This window comes from Paramormyrops kingsleyae, chromosome 24 (assembly GCF_048594095.1).
Source record: "Paramormyrops kingsleyae isolate MSU_618 chromosome 24, PKINGS_0.4, whole genome shotgun sequence".
Taxonomy (NCBI): Eukaryota; Metazoa; Chordata; class Actinopteri; order Osteoglossiformes; family Mormyridae; genus Paramormyrops; species Paramormyrops kingsleyae.
In genome coordinates this window covers 10,668,682-10,683,057 of record NC_132820.1, presented here as the reverse complement: position 1 = coordinate 10,683,057, position 14,376 = coordinate 10,668,682, and the positions used below count along the sequence as shown (strand labels likewise).

Genomic DNA, 14,376 nt, shown 5'->3' with positions numbered 1-14,376 from the left:
GTCTAAAACGTCCTTTTGCTCAGAGGTGTTTTCGAGGGTTTCTTAGTTCTGCTTGGTCATTCGCTTTGGTGTTTGCCGTTTCTGATCTGAGTGTGCGAGCCCTCAGATCTACAGCTTTTTAGCTCGAGCAGCATTGGTACTGTGCATACTGAAGCGTTCCTCTGAAGTACTGCATCCTGAGATGCGCGCAATCCTCACAGATGTCTGCTTTTTGGTCCTTTGGGTACGCCGGTGTTGTCAGTGTGCTGGTTGAACATCCCATTTCACAGTTTGTTTTCTTAGTAGTGCACCAACTGACTGAATGCGTGCAACACTCGTGATTTTCAACTTTGAGACCAGTTCTTCTCTAACGGGGGCGTTTCTGGATAGCCCATGAGGTACCATTGGCTTATGTGAAATCTTGTAAGGCATGGTCAAGTTTATTTTACACTTTTAAATAATTTACTGGTTACTTGGCTATTTGATTGGTCTGCCACCCATCTTAATCACCCAATGAGGTGCCCAGACGTAGACGGCTGAGTATGTCAGCCATAACTTGGAGCAGACCATAACATACTTTTATCTTTGCTGGGCTTTACCCTAAAGAAGCCCCACTGATGTTTCTGTGACTTTGAGGAAAATCGGGCTTTCCCAGTGAGAGCCTTACCTCTGCCGCAGCGGACCCGGACTTTTATTGACACATGGATGTGGAGCATCTATCTTGCCAAAGACACCATCTGACTTGTGATGTACAACTTTGGTTTTGATTATTTATTCTTTCTCCTCTCAGATCTTTATCTCTATAACTAAAGTCGTCCATCTTCAAAGTGGTAAATGAGCCCATCTCCCACGCGGCGTCATTGATCATTTGTCTGTCCCTGATTAATGAAGTGTCCTCTAACGGGAGGTGCGGACATGATTACTAGCAACCCGTGTGTCTGTCTGGGAAAAGCTCAATGGCCTGACTCCTTGACACATTCAGACAACCCCCCCCCCCCAATCACTCTCAGGGGGGGAAAAACCCCCACAAGTGATGCTTTCTCACTCTGTTTTGTTTCTACATTTATTGCAGAGCAGAAATGGCTAACGTGTCACATTTGGCATAGGGACCTATATCGTTTTGTGTTGTCCGTTGCATGCCAGTTTTTTTTTTGGTCGGCAGTTAACTGTTTGCAGGTTTTGCGAGTTACCAGGCTTTAGTTCCAGTGATGAAAGTCGCAACTCCTTGTTTTCCTCACCGCTCTTGTGTGGAGCTCCTTTCCAAGATGCTGAACTTGCATTATTTTGGGGTTTGTTACATTCCGCAGGGATCCCCTGGGGCTTTTTTTTTTTTTTGCTTTGTTGGAAAGTGCAAACTGCCATCTGAAAGGAACACTGAGCATCTCCGAAGGCAGGAGCCCACCTGAACACGGCATGCTGGCTCTGCGGCAAAAGGAAAACCCAAAATCAGTGTCTGAAGGGGAAGTGTCTCAGCGTCATGCTTCAGAGTTCATGGTGACCCTAGGACACCGTCTCGAGGTCCTGGCAAACCTGCTGGTGACCTGTAACCATCCTTCGCAGTCGACTTGTATCCCAGCCATGTTTTGGTGGATGTTTACCCTCAATCCTGCTTCCCATCTGACTGCATGTGACTCCTTTTTTTTATTTTTTCCATTTGGAGCGAAGGACTTTGGCACGTTCCTCCTACTCTCAGCTCCCTTTGGAAGGTGATCAAGGCAGCCAAGGGTTGAAATGGAAAAGCTTATGGGCGTTAGAGGCTCAACTTGCTGGTCAACGCCCTCGGTGTTCATTGAGTTGTGGCTCCTCCATATGCGTGTCTGTCAAGGGCTGATGATCCAACCGGTGACCATTAGCGCAGAAATGTGCTGCCGTTGCTTTCGTTTCTACCTTTGCTGGAAGATGACCTTCTGTGGAGCTTGTAGAAGTAGGCCTACTTTGATGGTGAAATGCACCTTCGATCTCTGTGATTGTGGCTGGCTACAAGAAATCCTGTCAGTCTGGACGTTCGCAAAGTCCACTTCATGCTGATCCAGAAGGAGAAGGCTTTGAATCGATGAACACGCATCAGGTGTAGTTAATCTCTTCCCTATCACACATTCTGCTCCAGTCATCAAAAACATTTAAGTAGCACACCTGTCCAACTGAATTTTAACGTTTGAATGTGGTCACCCCTCCCCCAAATAGTAAATAAAGTAGGTTCTGCGTTTAATACGTTTTGCAAGTTTTCCATGTAAACTGAAGCAGATTTTTAATGCTTTATGCAAGAATTAGATTTTTATCAGCCCGAGTGGAAGCATTTATTTTTGTCTTGACAAACAAGGATATAATGATGTGCGTTTAAAGAGACGTTCTTAAAAAAATAAAATACATAAAAAATAGGCCTTGTACTTGGCGTAGTAATTAAAATATAGGTTTTTAACAGAATTGTGCCTGATTAACTGTCTACGAAGCATGGATTAAAATAGATGTTTGGATTTCGTCTGAGAACGTCAAAGCATAACGTTTGGCCTGCCGAACTCTTCCGTGTGTTGGTGTCGGTGGAACGGGATCAGGGATTTGCCCCATTTTGCCATGGACGCCTTGATAATAGTCCTTCCATCTTTCTACAGGATGATGTTCGGATGCTGACGAGAAGCCTGGCATGTTTTAGGCGTGGTGAGCTTCGCTGTTGGTTGGGGGGTGTTGATGGTGGACACCGTGGAGTAGTGCTGGTGTGAGTCTCTTTACATGCCAGCTGTTCCTGTCAGTCGCGTACGCCAGATGGGATGCTAACTAGAATGGCGCCGTAGGTCTGGTCCACCCCGATGCCCATAGAGCGGTGCATGGCGGACACGGTGGTGCCATGCCAACCAACTGCACGTGCTGTTGCTGTGAACGCTGTTGGACAGGGAAAAAGGCGGAGCTCCCTGTTGACTGTGATTGGGTCACGTGGAGCCAGGCCAGGCCCAGCAGCTCTCACGCATGGATGAATTTCTTGAATCACCCGGCAATTTATAGATTACTACACGGCAGAAATGCCAAGCCCCTTTTTTTTTTTTTCTCTCCTTCTTTCCTGAATAGGTTCCCACCCTCTCTGCATTCTGTCGACAGAGCTTTGAAAAACTGCAGCCCTGGTATTTTCAGCCCAAGCTGCTGGGATGGCAATGAAAAAACGTGTGGGGGCTGTGTTGTATCTCTCCAGAAGTGTGTTGTTTTTTTTTCTGGGAGCCTCATTTTGACGTTTCTAAGGAGACAGGTGAGGGGGTATTTTTGGAGACTATCCAGACCTCAGGGCTGTTGATGTGAGACACTAATCAAAAAGCTACAAGCTAAATACTTTACAATGTGCACAAAATTATATGAAGAACAACATTTGACTATGGGGGTGGACTGCTGTCACAAGTGGGAGCATTCCTTGCTAAATCTGGACCACATTTGCAGTTTCCCTTTTTTTTTTCTTTACTCGTCACCAGAATGCTGTATTTCTTCCTCAATTGGCAATTCAAGGGCTTTGTTCTCCTAAGATCTCCATCCAAAATGGTGGTTGCTGTTTCAGGTTGGGCATGCTGCTGAAGAAGTCCATCCTCGGGCAGAGGGGGACGGTGACATTAGCCTCAGTTGACTTTACATGCTCGGCGGTAGTATGCTCGTGCGATTTTAAAAAGCTGAGCTGCTTCTGGTCCACGTCCCGTGCTCTTGACAGTCAACGGGAGGGCAAGCCCATGTCAGGAGCTGAGTAGGCGGGCAGCCCGGAGGACGTCCCAGGTGCCGCCGAAAGGCAGTCTAATCTTTTGATCCCTTCGGAGCGCCCACTCTCCATTGGCTCAAGGTCAAGGGAAGGTTCCTCATAGTGGGGAATTTGGAAGAAGCAACAGGAAGCAGATGGGGGTGGTGGTAGGCCAAGGGTGGAGATACTGTGAATCCCCAGCTGGCTTTTTATTAATAGAAAGACTCTGTGTAACTGGGAGGATCTAGGAAGGGGTAGATATGTCCTCCTCAAACTGTACTGATTGACATGACTTTAAGGTTGATGGGTAGTTAGTGGGCTTTTGTCATCTAAGAGTTTCCTCTTAGTTGGACTCAAAGCCCTGGGCTCCTAGGTAAAGTGACTTCCATGGGTCATGTGGTCTGGCTCTATCCCCTGTCAAAAAATTATTATTTTTTTGGTCATTGTGCATTTTCCATAAATCGTTTTGCTTTTGCCTAATACCCTAAAACTGAGGCCATTTGGTAAAAGAAGAAGAATTCTGATCCCCCCCCCCCCCCCCCCAGTATTCAACAAAGATGTCTGCCATTGGAATGTGGAACCCTCCCTCCCCTCATGCCACCTAAACTTTTCAAGAAACTCTTTTTCTCCTCTCAGAGGGTCATTTCTCCTCTCATCTCGGGGCCTCATACCTCTGACTGCTGTTCTCTGCACCTCGATAGCAGCACCCTTCCCTGATATACCACATTTTTCCCCTCAGTTATTTTCTACACGTACAATTTTCTACACCCTCCCACCCTACCCTTACAGAGAGCATCAGGTATCTCAGCAGGACAAAAACTGCACACAGGTTCCTTAAGTTCTTCTGGAATTGTGCTGTTCAAATGCAGGTGGGAGTGTGACCCAAAAGAGGGAAGATGCTGTCAGTCTTCTGGCCTTCCACTCTGTTCCTCTATCACTCTGGTTCACCTACTGAGCAGGATATACTGAGATCATTCTATATATTTAAAAAAAAACATCCTGGTTTAATCCTGATTCTGCTGGTAGAAGGCTGCACTGCATGGCAGACTGCTGCCAAGTTCAAAGTTTCTAAGACAGTTTCTAAGGTGAAGCAGGAGACACTGGAAATGACCAAAAACCAGGCAGGTAAAGGAACTTTCTAATGTCAGAGATGATCGTCAACTTTTCCGGCAGTGCCGCACAAATCGGAGGATGACATCAAGTGACCTTGAAAATGAATGGGAAACATTAAGTGGTGTGAAGTGCACTGCTAGGACAACTCATAAGATTCATTGAAGCAGGACTGAAGACCCATAAAGCAAGGAAGAAGCCCTTCATCAATGAGAAGCAGGGAAGAGCCAGGCTGTATATTTTACACAGAAACATACCCATAAATTGAGAAATGAGTGAAACCTGAAAATTTTGCTGTGGTCTCTTAATTTTTTCCTAAGCTGTATCAGTTCAATGTCCTTTCCTTTCATTTGTAGGATTTCAGTGGTGATGTATTTTTTTTAATTTATTTATAAGGACAATAGTGATGTGTGTTCATGTATAGGACAATGTGAGATATGTTGGCATGTCAACAAAAACAAAAATCCCTTTCCTGCAATCTGATGGAGAAGAATCAAACCCAACTGGAGGTGTTTTTCACGCTAGGATGGTCGGCTTTCTAGTCACACTAAGGTTTTAGTTTCGTACCAGTTCAGCTGCATCAGTCTGTGATTGGTTGTTTAGCAGGTTACTATTGGTTGCAACTGTTGGGATATTTCTTGAAGTCCTTTTTCTTGAAACCCTAGAGAACTGAGATTTAGGAATCTGCTGTTTTCTGGTGACGTTCAGAAGCAGGGCTGCACAATGAATCGTTTCGGCATGGTCATCGCGACGCGCGCATGCAAAATCGCGTCTCATTCGTCGGCACTGCTTTCTCTGACATGACTTGAAGCAACTTCTGACTGACGAAGATGCCGCCTGTTTTGTGTCTGTGCTTGCTGTGGTCTAGGTGCAAATGTATGAAGCGCAGCTCTCTCTGCAAACAGTCACAAACCATTACTGTCTAAACCTGCCAGGTCACCGCCTGCAGAAGATATTTTAACTGCGTCCTGCTGTGGCGTTATTGACTGTTTACTTACTGGTGACGTAAAAGCAGAGGTGGATCCGAAGCTTATGATGAGTTATTAGGATGTGCTTTGTGTTATCAGTGTAATGTTTGCTATTATAGAAGCTTACTGTCAGTCTTTCACATTGTAAGTGTAGATACCCCAGTATTGATGGGCAGACAGACCAGCAACGTATAATTTCCGCTGACTAAATTTGCCTTGTGGTAGAGTCGTTTTTCTTTACTAAGTGGCCATAATGTCTATTAATGAGAAGGAATGTAATAAGACAGAAGTAATTTGTTAGAGGAGGTTTCATGATCCCACTTTTAATTTCTCGAGCTGTGTGACTGGATGAGTTTGCTAGTCTGTGTGTGTGTGCGTCAGATTCCGGTTAGTCACGCGGAGTTGGTTGGGATGGATTCAAAAAGAATCAATTTTCAGACTGTATATGTAGCCAATACTGTCTGCAAATCTGACAAATCTGCAACCATCTCCTTGTTCAAACTACCCAGGGTACAGTCTGAAATGAGTAGGTACCTTGCCAGTGAAGAAACTGAGTCCCAGTCGCAGGCATTTTGGTGTTTAACCATTAACAAGACACTTTAATTATACAGCAAAAAAAGATGAAAACGAGTGAATAACCTTGACTTCCACAAAAATACCCCCTTCAGGGCGTAAATTATGGGGGGGGGGGGGGAATACAACCCCCAGTTCCCCTTCAATTGGTGGAGACCTCAACCCCTAATGCTCAACCCAAAGATATGCCCTTGCCCCCTTCCAGTGACTGCGATGCTGTTGTCAATGTGCTGTACAATGTCACCTAGCCAATGGTAGTTACTGGAAAAAAAGGCTTTGTCTCCGACCCTGTTGTGACGGTTCAGTGTTGCCCTCCTGTGCCCATCACCTAACACGTTTTGCCGGTCGGTCACACCGCGGCGTTTTTGGTGTAACGTAAGCCGCTCTTCGGCGGGCTTCTTGTCTTTCGCGTGGGTGAGCCACAGCTGTTTGCGCGTCTAGGCGCCTGTTTTTCTCGATTTATGACCGTTCCCAGACTGTTGCCTGCATTAAAAAAAAAGAAAACAAACGGGGGTTTTCCCCAGCGCAAGAATAAAAGATGTTAATACCGAGAAGGACACCCGAGTCCACGGGGTGTAAGCCACCCCCCGGGTTTAATTTGTGTCTGACGGCTGCGCAGTTCGGCGGTGCATGAAGGTGTCCGAGCTCGCGAGGCTCCCTCGTTCACCCTACCACATGACACGCACGCGCAAATAAACTATTCACGCGGACACCGGATACCGGGGCGCGGTGCTCGTGCCGGATGGTCGTAAGGCCGTTTTTTTTAAAACGTTTTTTTAAGTACTTAGCATTAAACGTAAGTGTATTCGTTAGTTGAGGGGATTTCCGCTTAAAAACCGGCAATGATGGCATATTGGCTACATATGTATACGCCGTCAAAATGCTGGGCACTTTCAGTAGATGAACCGTTACAATAGCTCGTGTGTGTGAAATATAAAACAAATTTTTGTGGGTTTTTTTAAATTTCTTTTTGTTACAGCAAATATATTTCCCAAAATACTAAAAGTGGATTTGATCCCCATATCGTTAGGCACCTGTGCTTTGTCAGACAGTTTCTGGATTTCACATTTGCGTCGCATGCTGTCAAATTTGGGAAATGCTGTAATTAAGCTGCATTATTAAATGGGAACTTACTACAATTTCGGCTTAAGGGGGTATTGTAATGGGGAATTCCGATTTGTGTCCAGTGGTCAGTTCTGTAGGCTTTTCAAGAGGTTTGTTTTAAAATACGTGATAGCGATTGTCCGTCAGCAGGAACCTGACATTTTCTCGGTCCTTTTCCTAAATGAAGTCATGTGGAGAAAGTAATCTATTTATCTGTGTGAGTAAGGGACGGTGGCTGTGTATTTGATTTCCCAGCTTTTGTTTTATTTACTTTTTCCTTCTACTCTGCTTGTGTAAATTTGAGGATATACATTGTGTTGTAAAGTTCGACATTTCCGTAAAAAAGATTGCAATCCCATGAGGCCTTGCAGTGCCACGTCCCCTTTGACAGAGCAGCGTCGTGTGCCTTTGCCGGCCACCTGGTCCTGATAAATGTCAGCTGCTGACATGGGCCTGGGCTGTAAGAGTGGCAAGGAACATGCTGGCAGAGTTGGTTGCCTTGGTAACCCTGAATCACCAGAAGGGAGCGAGGGTTGCCACAGAGATGACGGTGTCGTGCATGTGGCGCAGACGGATGGACCTCGGCCAGGTGCATGCGCGTCTGAAGCTTCACGGGCCTGGGGTACCGCGAGAATCCCTCTGCATCTCCCAGCGTAATCCAGTGGAGTTCTGTCGCTTACTGCCGGTTTCCCTCTCTGCTGTCATTTTTGGTGACAGAAATGCTTATAAATACTCTTTTGTCCTTATATGGGGCTCTCTGCAATGTAGGGACTCAATATGAATTGTATATTTATCCGTGTAAAGTAAAATAACTATTATTAGCACAGATGCCTGAATTTCCATTAGGTTTTTAGTGTGTTCTCGAGATGGTATGTGGCGCCAAATATAAAGTTTAGAATTTGTGTGTGTGTGTGTGTGTGTGTGTGTGTGTGTGTCACAGAGAGAGAGAGAATCCTCTGCCCAGCCCCTCTGTTGGAGTTTAAACTATTAAATTCGTTAATACCAGTATGTGTTTGGGTCACATTTTTCACGTTGACTTTTATTTCTTTCTTTAAAAATCCGAATATGCCTAGCAAGCAATTACTGTCCGCACTTTCATTTAATGTGCATAACCTTCCTGGTAGAATTACACTAGTAACTGAGCTTTCCGGGATACAGGCACCTGACAGTATGGAATATTCCCACTTGCACTCAGCAGTCTCGGTACAGTGTCAAACTTGCATTTTAACGGTCCGTTTCCCTCTCCTTGCAGCCCGCTGTTCGTTACTTGGAAAATAGGCCGGGACAAGCGGTTGAGGGGCTGTATTGGTACATTTTCAGCCATGAACCTGCACTCAGGACTCAGGGAGTACACCCTTACCAGGTAACACTTCTTCCTTATTGTCCTTTTATCAAAATGCTCTCTTCATTTGGGGGGGTGTGTGTTTGCAGTCTGTCTGCCTCTGTAACCATTAGCAGGTGCCATTGCTTTTTAAATCTCAAGTAACATCCCTCCCGAACCCAGTGCCCGTCTGCATTACCGTGTCATATGCACATGTCACATTTTTACCAAAAGGCAATTAAAAATGGAGGTATGAAAATTTGCTCAAAAACTACTGACGCATAAGCTGGAATCATTTGGTGAAATTTCACATTGAAAACCATGAATAAAATTAGCAGCACTTGGCTTATGCTAGTTTCGTTTGCATAAACGTTAAGAGAACATAGGCAATACCATATGTAAACACATGAAAACGACATCAAATGCACATTAAAATGCACATTAATCATCTCTAGAGTGCTGCCACATGTCTCTTGCCATGACACAAAAACAAACCCACACACTACCTGAGCACCTGCGTGTGGGAGACCTGCTATCTTTGGTTGTTGCTAGACGATATTTAATGTGAGTTTTTCAAAGCATGGTAATCAATCACTGTTTTAATTAAAATTTGAAACGGTAATACTAGCTGTTGGGAATTTTACAGTAGTTTACTGTGAAACTGGTAACCATTTCGTCCCAACTAATTAATCATAACTTGTAATACTTGGTTGAAAACTCATTGTGTTTTTTCAGTGCTGCAAACGCGGATGCTAATGTAGTAATTATTATTACTCATGCACAACTCAAGCAGTTTTTGAAGTGCATGATACATGGAATCCTAAATAGGCTGCTTTGGTTTAAAAAGTAATTCAAGTAACTTATCGCATAAGCAACCCTGGAACTTCCCAGGGTAATTTTCTTGTGCACCATTAGCTGTTGCTCTATTATCTAGTTTTCAGAAGGTGGATTGATAATTCCCCAATGAAACCGAAATAAATGTCCTTATACAGGAAGCCATTTTTTTGCCGTGTGCATGACTTGGGCCTAAAACAGCCAACATCCCTACCCCTTGCTCTAGCTGCAAAGCGCACAAATCAATGGCATGCCTTGCAGTTTGGATTCAGCAGCTCTGCTCAGCATCCTCACCAACTCTACGGATCACTACCAGAACACTCTACGGTGACGATCTCTGCAAAGTGGTGTGTGATCGTCATTTTTTGTTTTGTGTGTCAAGACTTCTACTCGGCCAAATCCAGTCATAATTCCTGTAGACACTTCACTGAGGTTTTGCCATCCCTCGATCTCTTGCTCAGATGTCATGCTCATCCGGCTAACTCTAATGGAGTTCTTTGATGTCAGAGACTGTCTTCTCATAAAATTTTCACGAAGTTGGACATACCCCGCAGAAGGAAGTTTATCGTTGGCTTGATCTTAGCTGAGTGACCACTGCTTCTCAGGATTGTAAAAACCACGTCGATGGTTATATTTTGTTTGATGCAATTAAATTTGAAGGCATTTTTTTGCTTGCTGTGCAATTCAAATAATCAAACGCAGGCACTCATATTTGGCATCTGTTCTCTTCCTGTGATGTCCTGGCGGTGTGGTAATGTCCTTCAGTGCTCTAATCACCACATGTTCCTTGGTCTGAAGGAGACTCTATGGGCAGATATGAATTTTATCATTGTGAATGGCTTGGCTGCACTGGGAAGGAAGTTCTCAGCTTTACATCCTGGAGACATTGTAATGGGCCGTGATTTTCTGGTCTTATTTATCCTGCCATGTACATTTTAACCAGGTCCTTGGTGCTTGTGGCCGGTTCTCATCATTTGTTTTTGGATGTTTCAGGCATGGTTAAAAAGCCTGTCTAAATGGCCATGAAAATGGCGGCGTGAAAGGTGTGGAGCCAGACTGGGTGGCTGTCAGAGATGCAGGCTCATTGAATCCAACATAAATTTCATGATCGTTACAGCCCTATCCATCACTGAAAATATTTTAACCTAAAACACAGTTGCCCCTCTGCACACTTCTAGCTCTAAAGACCTATTTTATTCATATTTATGGCACATGTCATAAAAGGTCAACTGAACAATGACTGATCCTCAAGCAAATGAAAGGGTGGGAGGGCGACTTTGGGGTGGCCTTTGGGGTTAATCATTTTTCTGCTTTCATTAAAGTGATGGATATAGACATGGATTTAATGCTCCATGGGATTATCTGGGTCATCTCTGTGTTCACTATATACTAGCGCCCTGTGATTTGTGTCCACCCCTTTTCCGGATCTGAGTTCTGTCGGGATCATTTAAGGAAATGACTTTTGGGTTTTCATTATGGGTGAGCAACAATTCAGGTGGACAGGAAAGGAATTTTACTGGAGAAGTTTCCAAGGAGATGCACTCAAAGGCTGTCCCAAATACTGTTTTCTATTGGCACTTAGAATCAGCCACTTGCTCTCCCCTCATTGGCTGAAACTGTTGCTAGGATAACTTTGCACTGCAAGGCTATATAGGGTAGATTGTGTACTTATACATTCAGGAAGATCATGCTTAAATCATGTGATTTTTTTTTTTGTTGTTTTTCTTTAAACACCACGTGATCCTAAATTCAAATCAGTGAATCACCAAAAGCTTGTTTTTGATATTTGAATTAATTTTTACTGACTGAGTGGACTAGATTAAATTTAATGCTAAATGTTTTGTTGAAATCTTAAATTATTTAAATTGGACTGTTTGTATGTATACATACATTTTCTCCCACATTTTTTTTTTTTTTTGTTGTGGGAGGTGGTTTGTCTTTTCTCAGCTCGCTTGTCAGGAACTAGCCAGACTCATGTTTATATACCCATTCATCCACATATATCCATATATCATGTGCTATCTGGGAGGTGTATGCCATCTGCTGAATGAAGTGGACGAGGAGTGTACCTTTGTGGAAGTAAAATTGGACATTAGTAGGCCCGGGAGGGGAGGCATATTGGGTCTGTTATGTGGTGGAATCTACCACAGTTTGGCGCCCTTCCATTCAGACCGTTCACCTCACTGGACGTGTCCATGTTTGATTTCTAGGATGGATGTGCAGAATAAAGATGTGGCGTATGAATTTTTTCTGCCATTGATAGTTGAGTTTAATTGTCATTTACACGTAGTTTACCAGCTCACTTAATATAGATTGTGTAAAGGTCTTCCTGTGTTCTGATTTTCTTGGATTTTTTGCGTTGTTTTATTATGTAAGATAGATCTTCATTGTGAATATTACAAAAACAGTTTAGCAGCTCCCTGTTTAGCAGCATAAGTTAAAGTATTAAATAAGAAATAAGAGCAACACACAAAAAAACGGCCATCCTATTACAGTGTGAGTATCTGATTACAATGTGTACAATGTCAGTCCGAGGTAGTGTGTGCTTAATGACCTGCCCTAAGCATAGAGTTGCATAGAAACATATCAAACATTTTGTGGCCGTAGTCAGATTTATGTATTTTCTTTGCACTGCTTTCAGAAGCTAAAGTTTTGAAGGAGGCAGTTATTTTGTTAATTTCTCCATGCCTAGTGATATCAGCTTCAGTAAGCTTCTTACAAGCTGTAATGGGGGAGATGACCCCCATCTAGGGCTCCCCCAGTGGCTGGCCAGAGAAATGCCCCTCTTTTTTTTACCAAGCAAATATTTCTTTGTTCTCATCTTGATAAGGGATGGGAATTGAGAATTTGAGTCAATTTCAATGAGCCTGGAACACTGGTGTGACTCGCGATTGTTGGCAGGAATAAGCATCCCACTGTGTGTTGTGTGTATTTGCTAGCTGTGTTGTAGTATGCTGTGTGTCATTTTATTGTTCCTATTATGTATTGTAGTCAAGCAACTGAGTAGTAAAAAATGAGGTGCAGGTCTTTTTGCTACAGAATAATATTAAGCTAAAATGACAGTAAAAAAAATCTGAATTTTGCAGGATACTCATTCTGTTAGACTAAGGGGAAAGTTACACACAGTGAGCTGCTTCTGTCCTGGGACATGCCCTTTCTGTCAAGTGTTTCCCCTCTGGGTTCCCAACACTGATTGGATGGGTGTTTGAAAATGGGTCGATTATTTAGCAAGACTCTTCATTTCTTTGGACGGCTTTCTATGGTAGAGGATGGGAGGCAGCATTGAGCAGATAAACCGACGCTGGCTGATTCGAGGGTTAGCACTCTCGGATAGAGAGAACATCCAGGAGAGCTCTGCCACACTTGGTCTGCTGACAGTTCAGTGTGTTTTTGGGGCCTCCATTTTGAATCTAGACGCAGGGACATGTGGGGATCCGCTCAGGCTTTAATCGGCTTAATTGCTTCTAAAGAGAGAAGCCATGCGAGAGACTAGCCAGCAGAAGGAATAGCAAATCCAATTAAAGGTTGCACTGTAGCCTCGGAGCCAGCTGGGAGAAGCCTAGCGTGTTGTGTTGGTACGTCTACCTTCCTTGAATGCTTTGCCGCATTGTTCCAATTGGCACCTTTTAATCTGTGGAATCTGTATGATGATTTAAAGTGCTTGGGGGGAGCCTCTTGGATTTTTATTTTTTTTTGTGACTGGATGCTGCATAAGCAGAAGCATCTGGACAGTTCGCAAGGGCGAATTAATGATCCTCCACCAATCTGATGGCGTAACTGGATGAGTTTTGAATAGCCGTTTCCTTCTGCCTTCCCTAGCAGTTGTAATGCGCTCTATTTTAAGGGGTATGTATGGTTTGTGGATGGACCCTCCCCCTATAAACTATACTCATAAATTGCTTCGCAGCTACAGAAAAATGCTTTACAGAATAGGGATGAACTAGATTCTCACTCGTCACACTTATGTAATTGTTTTTATTCTTCAAAGTAACCTTATTTTGTACAGACCCTCTTACTGTGTCTTGAGTTTAACTGATATCTAACCATACTAAGTATGCATACTAAATATGTCTAGGCGTACTGTGCGTTTCCCTCTCTAGAACTTATAGGAGGTCACCATCTGTCAGTTAACGCGGGTTATGATGTCGGGCACATCGGCGAAATGCATCACAGTAGTGGGGCGAGAAGCGTAGGTTATTTAGTGTGTTGTATGTGAAAGGCTGTGCAATACAAAACTTTTTGAAAGGCTACTGTCTGCATTTGGTTTCACAAAAGCTTTTGACAACCTAGTAACTGAATGTGGGCCAGGGCTGGGTCTGAATTGTGTGATGTAAAGCATAATCTATCATTTGATTACCCCTTCAGTGGCAGGGAATTGCATACTGAGGACGGGGTTAATGTCTTCTCCACAACGGGAGCAGACCCGTGAGAACTGGATGAACTGAAGTATGGGCTGTGCACCTTGTTGACCTTAATACACACATTGGTTCTTGTGAAATGATTAGAGGGGTGGTGGTTTTGAACCTAGTGCCTCATCCCATCAAATGAGGTCAGAGGTCCAGTTCTCATGAGTGGGAATGCAGGCAGGAAAGCCCCACTGATACTTGAACAGGCCGTCTGATCTGGTCATCACGAAGGATTTCGGCATCCCCCTTTCTCCCATGCTTAAGTGAATCAGGATAATTTCTCTTTAAACGTTTATTTGTTGGGAAAGCCAGAAGATGAAACTCCATTTGAGTGTGCTCATCTGAAGAATGATGAGCCATTTCTCTTCCTACCAT

General features: G+C 43.9%; 1 protein-coding gene across 1 annotated transcript in view; it reads left to right on the top strand.

Moving 5' to 3' along the window:
• The window catches only part of ammecr1 (AMMECR nuclear protein 1), a 49,448-nt gene that overhangs the window by 18,997 nt on the left and 16,075 nt on the right, over nt 1–14,376 (top strand). Inside the window, exon 3 of the mRNA XM_023844816.2 lies at nt 8,693–8,803. Within this exon, the coding sequence (XP_023700584.1) occupies nt 8,693–8,803 (111 nt within the window). The remainder of the gene's footprint in view (nt 1–8,692; nt 8,804–14,376) is intronic.